At 37.4% G+C, this 14,677-nt stretch overlaps 1 protein-coding gene across 1 annotated transcript; it reads left to right on the forward strand.

Moving 5' to 3' along the window:
- Positions 1-203: 203 nt before the first annotated feature.
- LOC113074091 (gamma-tubulin complex component 3 homolog) lies at positions 204-13,779 on the forward strand (the record flags this gene model as incomplete). The annotated part of the gene is given in 15 exon segments (XM_026246811.1): positions 204-272; positions 541-570; positions 572-674; positions 2,288-2,454; positions 5,774-5,884; positions 7,214-7,322; positions 9,150-9,339; positions 9,464-9,599; positions 9,691-9,759; positions 11,093-11,228; positions 11,325-11,413; positions 11,485-11,616; positions 11,691-11,831; positions 12,962-13,078; positions 13,618-13,779. Coding segments are annotated over 15 exon segments (1,761 nt in total), but the record flags the coding sequence as incomplete, so codon positions are not given.
- Positions 13,780-14,677: the final 898 nt, after the last annotated feature.

Raw genomic sequence — 14,677 nt, forward strand, 5'->3', positions numbered from 1 at the left:
TATATATTTAAAATGTATTAAATTAGAAAGTAGTTATTTTAAATTTGAATAATATTTTACAATATTATTGATTTTATTGTATATTTAAATAAATAAATTAAAAAATATATAAAAAAAAAAACAGTTGAATTGTAGTCAGGAATAATTCAGGAATTTCACACACTAATTTCAGTAACCCTTTTGCTTCCTGTTTTCATCCCTAGAGTTTTTGTGCTGCATTGCATCAAGAGCTGAAGGAGTACTACAGATTGTTGTCTGTACTTCATGCACAGGTGAGTCTGGGACACCACTTAATGCGCAGGGGAAAATGTGTGTTTGACCCCGAAACATTCGTTTGCTCATGCCTGAATTTTCCGCCGCTGGTTCCTACCTGGAACAATCTGCTGGATAATATATAATAAAGTAGAGCCTTGTCCAATTTATGTACTCTGTCTTAAATAACCCTGTCAAAAACATCTTGTGAAAAGCACAATAAAACCACCAAGCATGAGAACCAGCACCATTTCAGTGGAAAGCTGTAACTGACGTGTATGTGTTTAGCTCCAGGTGGAAGACGATCAGGGTGTAAACAATGAGCGTGGATAACAGTCTGACTCTAAAGAGACTGCTGGTGTGGACCTACGACCCCAAGATTCGGCTGAAAACACTAGCCGCACTGGTGGACTACTGCCAAGGTTAGTGGTGGTACATTTCATTGAAAAGATACAATCTGCAGCACAATACATTTAAAATGTAGTCAGCATTAAAAGAGTAGTTAACTTCCAGAACAAAATATCTAAGAAAGCAGCAGGGTCGATATAATTATTATTATTACTATTTTTTTATATTTAAGAAATTTGAAATAATTTGACAATCGATTACTGATACATGTGTAATATAAACATTTACTTTAGATGACAAAGTGTTTTTCACAAATAAATATTTAACAAAAAATATAATTAAAAAGTAAACACTGTAACCAACAGGGCATTCAGTATTCTGGGAAGTTTGTGTGCACTGGGAATCATATTTTCAAATAAAGCAAGGGTACCACTCATTTTACATACAGCACACAATGAAAATGATATGAATATGACAGTGGGCAAATGCATAAAGAATTTTCATAATTTGAAATCACGAGTTTAAAGTTTAAAGCATTCACTTCACACGGACCGACTGTCACACAGAGAACACACGATAATGCTGGATAAAAATGCACAATTCACAAGATTTCACAGCTAAGTTTGCAAGGTTTTTGAAAATTAAATGTTTATTAGTCATTAAAAGATTTGTTTAAATGATATAAATGCATATTTGCTTAATGCTGACGGCAAAAGAGAAAGTATTATAATCTTTACCTTTCTATTACTAATAATATAAAAGCAGTCGTTATGATACTTTTTGTATACATTATTTCCTTTGTTTAACCATTCTATCCGATTATTAGACAGACTTCTATCCATATTAGACAGAACTGTTAACGACGACAGTGAACAAGATTGAGAATGTGAGCTGTGTGTGCTCAGGCAACGTCAAAATAAAAGTCCCGCCTTAAACACATCGGTCAAGCAGAAAAGCGTATCGGCTAATGCTGATATTTGAAAAATGCCAAATATCGGCCGATATATCGGTCGATCACTAGTACTCACCCCCTTGTCATCTAAGATGTTCATGTCTTTCTTTCGAACATACCATTTCAGGAATTTTCCCCATATAGTGGACCTATATGGTGCCCACAAGTCTTAAAATGCAGTTTAAATGCAGAATCAAAGGGCTCTTAACAATCCCAGCCAAAGGAAGAAGTGTCTTATCTAGCGAAACAATCAATTATTTTCAAAATTTTTTTTTACAATTTATGTACTTTATAACCTCAAATGCTCATCTTGTCTAGCTCTGTGTGAACTTTGTTTTTTCCGGTTCATGACAGTTGAGGGTATGTCGAAAAACTACCATTTCATTGTCTCGTCCAACTTCAAAATCGTCCTATAATTTTTATTTTTTTTTTTTTTGCTAGATAAGACACTTCTTCCTTGGCTGGGATTGGTAAGAGCCCTTTGATGCTGCATTTAAACTGCATTTTGGAAGTTTAAACTCGTGGGCACCATAGAAGTCCACTATATGGAGAAAATTCCTGAAATGTTTTGCTCAAAAACTATTTCTTTACAACTGAAGAAAGAAAGACATGAACATCTTGGTTGAAGTTTTTGTTCTGGATGTGAACTACTCCTTTAATGTCAAACTCCTGATTATATTTCACAGTAATAAGGTGCATTTAGGTCAAAGATTTGATTTCACATAACTCTCTCAGGGCGTAAAGGAGGAGAGTTGGCCTCAGCTGTACATGCTTATGAAAAGACGGGTGACCCTCACATGAGAGCGTTGATCCAGCACATCCTTGGTCTGGTGTCCAACCCCATTCTTAACTTCCTGTATCGCTGGATCTACGACGGGGAGCTGGAGGATACGTACCATGAGGTCAGGACTCATGACACACTGCTTGCTTTTGCAAATTCACTTCCAGCTATCCTTGTTAGAACTTTCTGTTTTCGTCCAGACTGTAATTCATTACTTGAGCATTTACTTTAAAGTCAGCACACTGCAAAAATATGTACTCAACTGCATGGTATGAGGGTCCATGCCAAAGTTGGTAACCGTGCCACCTATGGATCGTGAGATATGAAAAATTGCTATTTTGGCGCCTAACTTTTGAACTAGTGTTCCAGAGATATAATGACTTTTGCAAAAATGCTTATAACTTTTGAAAATATTATTTTTTTTACATCCTTTCATTCTCCGCGTAATGCCAATTCTGACAATGTCTCATTTGTCATTTTCTATCAGTGTATCTGTCCACCATATTGAAGTAAATGATAAACAGTTTTTTTGCTACTCCTCCTTCAAATTTTGCCCAGTTTTGTCCAAAATCTGGTCATATGATCTTTGGACCAAGCCGCACAGAAATTACTGGAAAATTACTTTATTATCCAGATCCGCACTGAGCAAATCTTTATTTTCGGCGTGTCTATTTCCACTAAGTGCAAATAGCCCACCTTGTTGACTAAAGCTATGTACACTAACTCTGCCCACCAACATGTGATTTTGATAGACAACACAGCAAAAGACAGCCAAAAGTCGTCCGCTCCAGTGGCGCAGATGGTAAAACGTGTGATGCATTCATTTTGACGTGATCGACCTGGGTTAGAATCCGTCTTTTGGCGAACTTTTTTCTCCCTTTTCAAATTTCAAAATAAAGTATCGGGTAGAGTTACGGTAGGGGTAGGGCGTGCTTTATTGTCCCAATAAGGTGGCATCCATTAATTTAAATTTAAATTTACACTCAATAATTTAATATTGCCTACCAAAGTGCAGATAATTGCCACTATTTGCAATAAGTAGTAAAATTCTAACATATTGTAAATATAATCTATAGCTATTTGCACTTAGTGTACATAGCATACATTGCCATTTACACTTAGTGCATATAACCGCTGCCTTAATTTGCTGACTCCATCGACTTCAAACAGCTGTAGCTCAGTCATTTTTCATCTGATTCCAGCAAATCATACATTATTTTGAATAAATAGAGAAATAAAATGTAAAAAGATTTACTCATTTTTGAAAATTTGTTCATCGGGACTCATTTTGCCAAAACAGGTCACATATATTGTTCCTTTAGTTAATTTAGTGTAAAAAACAAAAACAAAACATGCCGTTTAATATTTTTACCTTCATTTTTACACTTTTTTTTTTTCCTCCTCCTTGTTCTTAAATTATATATTTGGTAACTACTTGGTTGAGTTGTAAATACCACTTAAAGGGGGGGTGAGATGTTCGTTTTCACTCAATATCCTGTTAATCTTGAGTACCTATAGAGTAGTACTGCATCCTTTATAACTCCAAAAAGTATTTAGTTTTATTATATTCATAAGAGAAAGGTAGTCTGTACCGATTTTTCCCGGAAAAACACGACCGGCTGGAGGCGCGACGTGTGGGCGGAGCTAAAGAATCACGAGCGCCAGTAGGCTTTTGCGTTGAGAGCACGTGGAAGCTGTGACATTACCGTGAGGGAAAAACCATCATCCAAAACAAACCATGGCTTACAGTCAGATTCAGCCGTTTATTTATGATCCAGAATCAGATCCTGAGGCTGAAACTGAACGAGAGCAGCAGCAGCAACGACTCGCTCCGAGCGGGGCTCGAACCCGGGTCTCCGGCATGGGAGGGGACGCACTAACAAGGAGGCAGAGATATTTGAAGCAGTTTTACTCACCGCCTGCGGTTCCAACACACGATCGTGACCCTTTTTCGTTGGGACTGCATCATCCTTAAGAAATAAACGATAGGAAAATCCGGCGTCAAAATGGGCCATGTTTGTAAAACAAGCATCTTCGAAATGCAGGAAACAAACAAAAACACTTGCACAACTCCGTTGAGGCTCTGTAAAAATAAACTCCATCCACTGGTCCCTTAATGCTGTTTTTTTTTTTTTTGTGCAGGGTTGTCTTGACCTGGCAACCAAAAACACACTTCTTTTGTGACATTTCGCGACGCTCTCGCTCTGATCAGTGAATCGCTCTGATCAGTGAAATGTCTGTGCTCAGCCTCGCTGTACGGGAGCGCGCGCTCTTCCGGCAGACGTGTCCTTAGGACCCATATAAGGAAATTCCGCTCCATCTAACGTCACACAGAGCCATACTCGAAAAAAACTTTCCGAAACTTGTGATAAACCAGGAAGGAGTATTTTGGGAACAAAAATACTCCTTCAAACATACAACTTAATTTTTGAAACTTTGTCCATGTTTAGCATGGGAATCCACCTCTTTAACAGTGTAAAAAACTCAGTATGCATGAAATAGCATTTCACCCCTCCTTTAATACAAAGTTAATACATAAAAAAAATATATATATATATTTGTTCCACCATATAATGGAAGCCAAGCTCGGGCCAGTGTCCTCCAATTGACTCCGTTGACTTGTGCACTGTTGTGTGTCTGAGAAAACAGCTGCACTTGAGTGTGATTTAGTGTTCCAGACACAGTGAACCACCGTCTCCTACACATAGATGAGGGTGCGCTAATGGGCTCGTCTCCTTCCACTGCCTCTATGGCCTTCTGTCTCTCTTTCCCTCCACTATCACTCTCACATCTACTTCTCCTCGTCCTCCACCATTACCAAATAGTGTCAATGAATCTTTCGCTACTTAGTCTATGCCCATTCAACTAAGTTTGAAGTCATCGGGCGTAGAAGAGTTATCAACTCTCAGCTTCCCCTCTGCACGGGAACCAATCAGAGGCTCCTGCCTATAATCACAGGATTTAATCTCGCCCTCGCTGAAGTGTAACAGGCTTTTTCACAGTGTAAGCAGTGTTGAGTGTGGAGGTGATGGAGAGGGTTATATACTAATGTACCCATCGAAGCTGTACTCCTCCTGGGCCAAGGGTTTATGAGCTCCTCGTTTCGCTCGCCATCGTTATTCATGGCAATAGTCATTTTAATAGTTGCCGTGATGAAAGTACTGATGAGCTCTTCTACGTTTGTTCCCTCCATCTGTGTAATTACAACAGAAGGTCATTTGTAGTGTTACAGCAATAGATGACCAGTCCATGGAAGTCATTTATTTGTCTTTGAGCTGCAGTCATGTGTGTGTGTGTGTGTGTGTGTGTGTGTGTGTGTGTGTGTGTGTGTGTGTGTGTGTGTGTGTGTGTGTGTGTGTGTTTGTTACAGGTCATAGCATTATAACTTTCCTAAAAAAAATAATTAAGATCTCTATCTGACTATGGAAACCTGTGTTCAGTTCTTTGTAGCCTCAGACCCAGCGGTGAAGACAGACAGACTGTGGCATGACAAGTACTCTCTGAGGAAGAGTATGATCCCCTCCTTCATCACCATGGATCAAGCCAGGAAGGTACAGCACTGACATCATGAGAGTGCGTCATGTACTTTCATTCCATATTACATCGTGTACTTTACATTGGATTACTTTGAGTTAAAATCTGTCATGGCATATTGTAGATGTCATTGATCTATGAACAAGACCTACACTAATCAGTGGCTTCATAGTTGCTTATCAGGACCAGTCAAAAGAGTCTATAAAATGTTATCTAGAAGATTCTGATCCTTAAAAATGGCTTGGGACCTCCATCAATATAAGTCTTAGGGACATACATGAAAAAAAAAAAGGTGAGTGGGTGAATGAGCAAACAAATAAAACAATTAATACACTAAAACGCTTTTACATGTCAAATATGATCTATATTACCTTTATTATTTATGTAAAATAGGCATTATTTTGTTCTATTTCTACAGTACCTCAAGCCTGTGGTCAAAATATATTTATGAGTACAGAAAATATTATAATATAACTATAGTATATAATACAATAGTGTAACCAAAAAAATTATAATTTATAAAAAGCACAGTAAATAATACACTTATAATACAAATATACAATATGATGTATAATATTTTTTAAATGTATAAAATATAAATAAATATACATTATATTATATTCATCCATTGTAATTATTATACCACATTTACAAAAAACACAATGAAAAAGTGTACAAATGTACCGTATTTTTCGGCCTATAAGTCGCACCTGAGTATAAGTCGCATCAGTCCAAGTCCAAAAATACGTCATGATGAGGAAAAAAAACATATATAAGTCGCATTTATTTAGAACCAATAGAAACCATTACCGTCTACAGCCGCAAGAGGGCGCTCTATGTTTTCAGTGTAGACTACAGGAGCAATGAGCAGCATAGACCGCCCTCTGGCGGCTGTAGACGGTAATGTTTTCTCTTGGTCTAATCTTAGTTCATTTCTCTTGGTTCATGTCAAATTAATTTTGATAAATAAGTCACACCTGACTATAAGTCGCAGGACCAGCCAAACTATGAAAAAAAGTGTGACTTATAGTCCGGAAAATAAAGTATTTATTTTTATAAATATATTATTAGTAGTAAAAGTATTATTATTATAATTCTCAGTTTGTTGCTCTTCAGCTAAAATGTGTGGAATAAATTATATAATATCACACATATATAATATTGACCTAATTTATTATCAGCCACTCAGTACAGACTAGGAAGGATGTGTGTTTCGTGCAGCCAAGCAGTTCTCATACTTTCTTCTGATTTGATTGTTTAATGCAAGACAATAACTAATAGTGAGTCATTTTCAGACCGAAATAAGCCTATAATGATGTGTTTTCTTCTCTTCTGTCCTTCTCCAGGTTCTACTCATTGGCAAATCCATCAACTTCCTGCATCAGGTATGCCACGACAGGACGCCGCCGGGAAAGATCATGCCTGCCTCCAAATCCACCGACTCTCCCAAAGATGGTGAGCTAGCGCTAATGCAGTCGCTTAAAATAGCTGCGTTTATGCTAGCTAATGCAATATCTGTGGCTATAATGCCAGCTAATAGTTAAATAACCTGCTGAAAGCGAGGGATGGAGAAGGAGGAGAGAGAAGGATTGATCTGTTGTGGTGGAAAGTGCCGTTTTTGACCGCCTGTCTGTGGTGGTGGTGTCAATATCGATGCGGGCTCTATTTAACATCTTTTCTAACATGGCTAATCAATGCTCTTAGCCTCCAGCGTACATCTCTGTCCTTCAATGTGATTCCAGAAGGTTCTATATTTTCTTCTTTCTTTTGTCTGCATTGACTTTGTGCTTTACTTTTTCTGGCCTTAAAGCCATATAACCTTGCAAAAACGTAATGTTTTTTGGTAATAATCTTTCATGTTTACCATCATTTTGTAATACTTTTATAACACAGTCATGGTGATTATAGTTTCTAACTTATTTTTATTGTTTTTCAAATTTACTTTAAATCTAAGCTTGGTTTTAGTCGGTTTCAGAGGTTTTAGTAGTTAAAGTTTTTTCTTTCAGTTTTCAGTGTGTCAGTTAGGGGTGGGCGATATAGCGGTAGACACGATTAACTAGTAGACATTTGTCAACCGGTAGAGATTTTGTACTATTTTCTCTATCGTGGTTACTCATGTGACATTGCTGTGCTACATGGTCACAAAAACGTATTATTTGCACGCATTTTTGAGCATTGCAGTTTAAAAACAAGTCATTTTAAACCACTGAAAAGCAATCGGCAGTGCAAGAGAACTCATTTTGTATTATGCACGTGCTGTCTGAGCATATAGTGATGATGGTGCTTGTAGAGCATGGAAGAATTGAACGGAGTTGTTTTTTCCACTTTATAGGCCTTGAACAGTTAAATACACACACCTGAATGGGTCAAAATGGAAGTCTTTGCAAGTATCTTCATAAACACAGTAATTTAGGTCTTAAGTGAAGGCAAAATTCATAAAAAAAAAAAAAATGCATGTGTAACAATATTGGATCTGGGCAGCTCTTAAAGTGACAGCAGTATTAATATTCCTGTCATTCATGATAATCAAACAACAAAAGAGAGAATATGTCTCACTGCTCTTGACTAAATCACCTTTGTAACTGTTGTAAATATATATTTAATTTACACAGTAAAGAATATGGAGACATTATTTAAAGCAAAAATAACTATATTTTGACATTGTTACCCTTGGAATAAAATTACTTTTATCTTACATACTTAATTTCCTAAATAATACAATTTTGGTTATTATCTCCCACCCCTACTGTCAATTAAGTGATTCTTTAACTATTGTGTTATTCACACAAAAAATTAGAAATCTTTTTAATTTATGTATACAAAAATCACATCATCCTCCTGAATACATTGCTGCTTGGTGGACAGAAAAACAAGATGCTGAATGCGTGTTAACTACAAAAAGATTTCAGTTTCACAATTTGTGTTGCTTATTTTATGTGTTAGTGTTTCAACCCATCTTTTTAGTTTGATTTAATTTCCCCCCATTATTTGTTTATGAGTTTTGTCTTTGTTCTACTTTTTAGTTTATCGTAACCCTGGTCACTGCTTATTTGTGTGTGAAAAGTCAGCTTGCAGTAAATTTCTGGCAATGTTTGCCATAAGGATTTACTAGGATAGTTTATTTTAATTTTGTCCTTTTTTTTTCTTCCTTTGCCTCACTTTTCCTCTTCGCTTTTTCTTCATTTACCACTTTTCTTTCCACTTGTCATATTTTCTCTCTCTCTCTATCTCTCTCGTCTTCGTTTTTGCTTTTATTGAGCACCCTGTGTATCTTGTTTTCAGCGGCAGTGTTGTTCACTGATCTGGAAGGGGCCTTTCAGAGTAAGATTGATGCTGCATATTTTGAGACCAGTAAGTATCTGCTGGATGTGTTGAATAAAAACTACCAGCTGCTGGAGCATCTTCAGGCCATGAGGAGATACCTGCTGCTGGGCCAGGGAGACTTCATCCGACACCTCATGGACCTCCTCAAGTAAGTTTGTGTGGGTGCTCCGGGGTGATCTCTCTGTTTCAGCTTGATTCTATTGCTGATTTATAACAGAACCCTTTTCTTTCTTGGAGTCATCAGTCTCCCTTTATCTCTCGCTCTCTCTCAGGCCAGAGTTGGTGAGGGCTGCCACCACTCTTTACCAACACAATCTAACCGGTATCCTGGAGACTGCTGTCAGAGCAACCAATGCCCAGTTTGACAGTCCGGAGATACTGAAGAGGCTTGATGTCCGGCTACTAGAGGTATTTAGAAAAATAAAATGCAGGCTGATGGTAAATTTAAGTGCATAATTGTGCATCACTGAATATGGATCTTGTGTCCTGTTTTGTCCAGGTTTCTCCTGGAGACACTGGTTGGGATGTCTTCAGTTTGGATTATCATGTAGAGGGGCCCATTGCCACGGTAAATAAACTCTTTTGGCATAAGCCTAAAGTTAACTTTGTTTATCCAAGTTCTGTCCTTTAACTCTGAAATTGTTCATGATGTATTTTTCCTCACCAGCAGAATGACGAAGTCCACACACAGTCCTGAATGCAAAATTATTTTTCTGTTCACTTAAGGTTGATCCTTACTGTTAACCCTTAACACATTTGGGTTTTTTGACCTGGGAGAGATTTAAAACATTATGCAAATACATTTTTAAAAATGCATAGTTTTTAGCGGTTTAGTCGGATGGAGTCTAAGTCTGAGACTAGATCACTTGAGACTTGGATCGAGACCAAGGAGTGTCAGAGTGTCAGTCCAAGAACCAAGCAGTAAATTTCAGTGAGCCAAGGTGCTGGATTAACTGCAGAATTCATCTTTAATGTTGAACACATATTAATGTGAAGTTCATCGTAAACAATTTATTTTGTTGAAAAAAATCAAGTTATGACTATTTTATAAACTTATTTTCCACCGGGTCAAAAATGACCCAGAATGCGAAAATAGTTAGCAGTTGTTGTTTTTTTGTTGTTGTTCTTGTTTTTGTAATGTAATCTGTGAATTATGCATACATTGTTAGGTTGGGATGCCTAAATTCACTTGTAGTTTTTAAAATGACTGATTTTAGTTTTTAGTGTTTATTTCTAATTTAGGTTGCACTTTATTTTACAGTACGTGTACTAACATGTACTTATAGTGTACTTACAGTGTATTTATCTAAGAAAGTTCTGGTAACACAAGGTAACTACATGGGGTAGGGTTGGGTTTAGGGGTAGGTTCAGGGTTAGAACCTAGTTATTACATAGTTATTGTAATTACTATAATAAGTACATAGTATGTACATGAGGAACAGGACTGTAAAATAAAGTGCTACCCTAATTTTAGTCTGTGAAAAAAATAAATAATAATAAGTGACATTTAAGGTAAAATACATGCAGCTGTGGTTTGCCGGGACTTTGCCATAAAAATGGTAGCAATATGGAAGCAACATTAAGGTTTTACATACTTAACTTAAGTCACAGTAAAAAAAAAATTATTTCATTTACTGATACAATGTAAACAGTTATTTCAATGAAAAACCATCAAATATGAGGTGTCATGCAGTGAATATTTCACTGTACAGTTAATTTTAAGTCGTTTTCCTGTAAATTATAAAATGACTTGTTTCTTTTTCATTTTCAAAAACCCCACCTAATTTTATCTTTTTCTTACTGTATACAATCTGTATACTCTCACTGTATATAGTACTGGAACTTACTGTTAACTAATTAACAGCTTTTGCATCCCTAACCACATGTCATACCTGTGTCAGGTGTTCACCCGTGAGTGCATGAGCCACTACCTGCGAGTGTTTAACTTCCTGTGGAGGGCTAAAAGAATGGAGTACATCCTCACAGATATATGGAAAGGTCAAATGTGTAACTCCAAACTGTTGAAGAGCATGCCGGGTGAGTGCAGCATTCATTGTGTTCGATGAACATAAACCTTTGTGAGATTTAGCTTTCTCTGCAGACTGATAAGGTGTGTGATGTGTATTTGCACAGAGCTCTCCGGTGTGCTGCACCAATGTCACCTTCTCGCTTCCGAGATGGTTCACTTCATCCATCAGATGCAGTATTACGTCACATTTGAGGTACGTCCCTCTGTATGTATTGCCACCTGTTTCTCCTTCTATTATTTATCGTATTGTGTTTGTCACACTAGGTGTTGGAGTGCTCTTGGGATGAGCTGTGGAATAAGGTCCTGCAGGCTCAGGATCTGGACCACATTATAGCAGCTCATGACGTTTTCCTGGACACCATCATTTCTCGCTGCCTGCTGGATGTGAACAACAGGGTACGATGCATTTACACAGGGTAGTTGTGTACTGGTGCTGATCCCTCATGCTTGTCCTCCTGGTGTGTTTGCAGTCTCTGTTGAATCAGTTGCGTGCGGTGTTTGATCAGATCATTGAGTTCCAGAATGCTCAGGACACACTGTACCGCTCTGCTCTAGAAGAGCTGCAACTGCGCATCCAATTCGAGGACAAGAAGAGACAGAGGGAAGAAATGGTATGTATAGACAGTAAATCAAATCAGTGCTTTTCCACACATCTAGTGTAAGTATAAAATGAATATGTAATAATATTACAGTCATTATGTTTTCATCCTGCAGTCCAAAAAATATTTTAGCATATCTGACAGGTGAAATGATTTATCAACTATAGATATTTTATTGGCCATCTCCACATGAGAATTTGATTTATAAAAAATTGGTGCTGTTTATTCCTTGCATACTTGTGCCAGACAATCACAGCATCACTTAACTTGCAGCATCATGAGATGAACTAGTCTGTCTCCAGTCCAGTATAACTGCATTATGTTAACTTTACAGCTCAAATAATGCACATCTTTAATGGAAAAATAAATTGCTTGACCAAAAATATGACCTTCATATACTTTTAAAATCTCCACAATGTCTTGGCCCATAGATTTAGAAAAATATTGCTTATAACTGTGGGAGGATTTCTTTTTTTTTTTAAGAAAATTTCTAAATGCATCACTGTTTCCACAAAAAATTTAAGCAGCACAACAGTTTTTACTGATAATAATGACACTGATAAAGATTAGAAATTAGCGGCATATCAGAATGATTTCTTAAGGATCATGTGACACTAAAGACTGGAGGAATGATGCTGAAAATTCAGCTTTGCATCACAGGAATACATTACATTTTAAAATATATTAAAATAGTAAAGTTAATTTAATTGCAATAATATTAATAATATTAATAAATGCAGCTTGGTGAGCTTAAGAGACCTAAAAAATCTAAAGATCTTACCAAATTAATTGGTATAACCTGAAGTTCAAAGATAGCGAGACTTCTTATAGGCTAGAACATTACTAATGGTTAAGTCACATGTTCAGAGGGTCCATCGCTGTAAAGGTGTCTGATTATCTCCACACAAAGAGAATTATGTTCCACTCCTTTATTTGACTCTGGAAAGTGGCCATTAGCAAATTTATAGGCCGAAAATGGAAGCGGCTGCTCTTTTTATGGGGATGGTATTGGTTTTCTATTGCCATCGATTTTTTTTCTCTCTCTCTTCTTCCCTCATGTCAGCTAAATTGCTGTAAACAAATGTGTGTTAGTGTGTATCTTTTTGTTTGTGTTTGTTTATAGCTCTGCTTCTGTGTTTCAGGGCGAGTGGGGTGTAACAGCAGAGCAGGAGGCCGAGGAGAACAGACGTGTGCAGGAGTTTAAAGACACCATACCAAAAATGTGCTCTCAGCTCAGATTACTCACACACTTCTATCAGGTACCCTACACACCCTTTCATACACTTTAATATGCTCACCCAATAAAACTGAATTTATTTCAGGCATGCATAAAAAAAGTGCTGAACCAGCAGGTATCTGCGCGAGAGAACATGCTTAATGGTGTTCAGTAGGGCGTTTTATCCTGATCCAGACATTACGTCTGCTACAGTCAAACACTTAATGTGAATCTTATACAATTACAGCAGAACGTGGTGTATACCCGCCACATATCATCTCTGATAATAATGTAGAATGAACATTTATCATATTTATATGTACAATTTTCTGATTAAAGCCCATATTATCGTTAACTCTTTATTCTGGGAAGATGTTTATGTTTTAGAGCTAACTGAATAGTCTTGTCATATAAATGTATTCAGTATATTCGGAAAAAAACGAAGACGTGAAAATACTGGAGATATTAAATGCATAATTGGAATGTGTCCAAATTTCATTATGAATCAGAACTCAGTGCTAGAGTCTAGTTAGCTCAAGCAGCTGAAGCTCATCTAACCCTGAGATGGTTGTTTCTGTTTAGGGCATAGTGCAGGAGTTCCTGCGGCTGCTAATGACCTGCTCTGATGAGAGTCTTCAGTTCCTCAGTTTCCGTCTGGACTTCAACGAGCATTATAAGGCCCGTGATCCTCGCCTCCGGCCCTCGCTAGGGGCCACTAAAGGGAGACGAAGCTCCAACATCTGACCTTGCAGACTTTGGGAAAGTTGATGTTATGTGGTTGCTGTCAAGAGACTGTTTATTAATAGAGCTACTCAGAACTTTTCTGGTGTGCTGTAAGAAACTCATATAACAGGGAAACCGTATAGAAAATCCTATTCTAGTGTCATAACCCCAATAATGTCACACACAACCGACTGTCTAGTGGATTTACTTGAGTAAATGTGTGAATATTAGTTTCAGTTTCCTTAAGATTTGTGTTTGTTTACATTTTTGGTAATATTTAAGTCTATTTGTTATTTACGATTCTTGATTTTCTTCTAATGCCCTTTCTTTTTTCACTTCAAAGTGAGTTTGCTTGTCTTAAAGTCTCCTGATGTGGGAAAACAAAATGGACAAATCTGATTGGCTGTGAAGTGGTGCTTTTGTGGCACCCTCTGGTTCTGGATCAGTTCTGAAGGAGTCTTTTTCCTCTTTCAAGTCCATTTTCATGATATATATATAAAATGTCAATCAGTTCTTTAATTTATATGGATGGACCTGTTAAAATGACATGCACTACAATGAACTACATGACCTCTGTAAGATCCTGTAAACTCACCTCATTTCATACATGCAAAATCAATTACCCACAATGCTGTGTGATCTTATCGAGCCTCAGGTTGATACTGTGAGGACAAAGATACTATTCTGAAGTACTGGATCATTATGGACAAGATTATAGATTACTGTTGTAGTGTTTACCCCCCCCCCCCCACCCCCCCAACCCCCCCCCCCCCCCCCCCCCCCGTCTTTCCCATGTTCATGAAATGTATTGATGGAAGTGGTCTGGTAAAGCTGGTGAAAATGCATCTCGCCCTCCTCTCCCGTAGTGCGCACTTCTGTAGGGAAGATGAAAACTGACTGAGAATTCCTTTTGCCCTTG

This window comes from Carassius auratus, unplaced genomic scaffold, assembly GCF_003368295.1.
Source record: "Carassius auratus strain Wakin unplaced genomic scaffold, ASM336829v1 scaf_tig00013616, whole genome shotgun sequence".
Taxonomy (NCBI): Eukaryota; Metazoa; Chordata; class Actinopteri; order Cypriniformes; family Cyprinidae; genus Carassius; species Carassius auratus.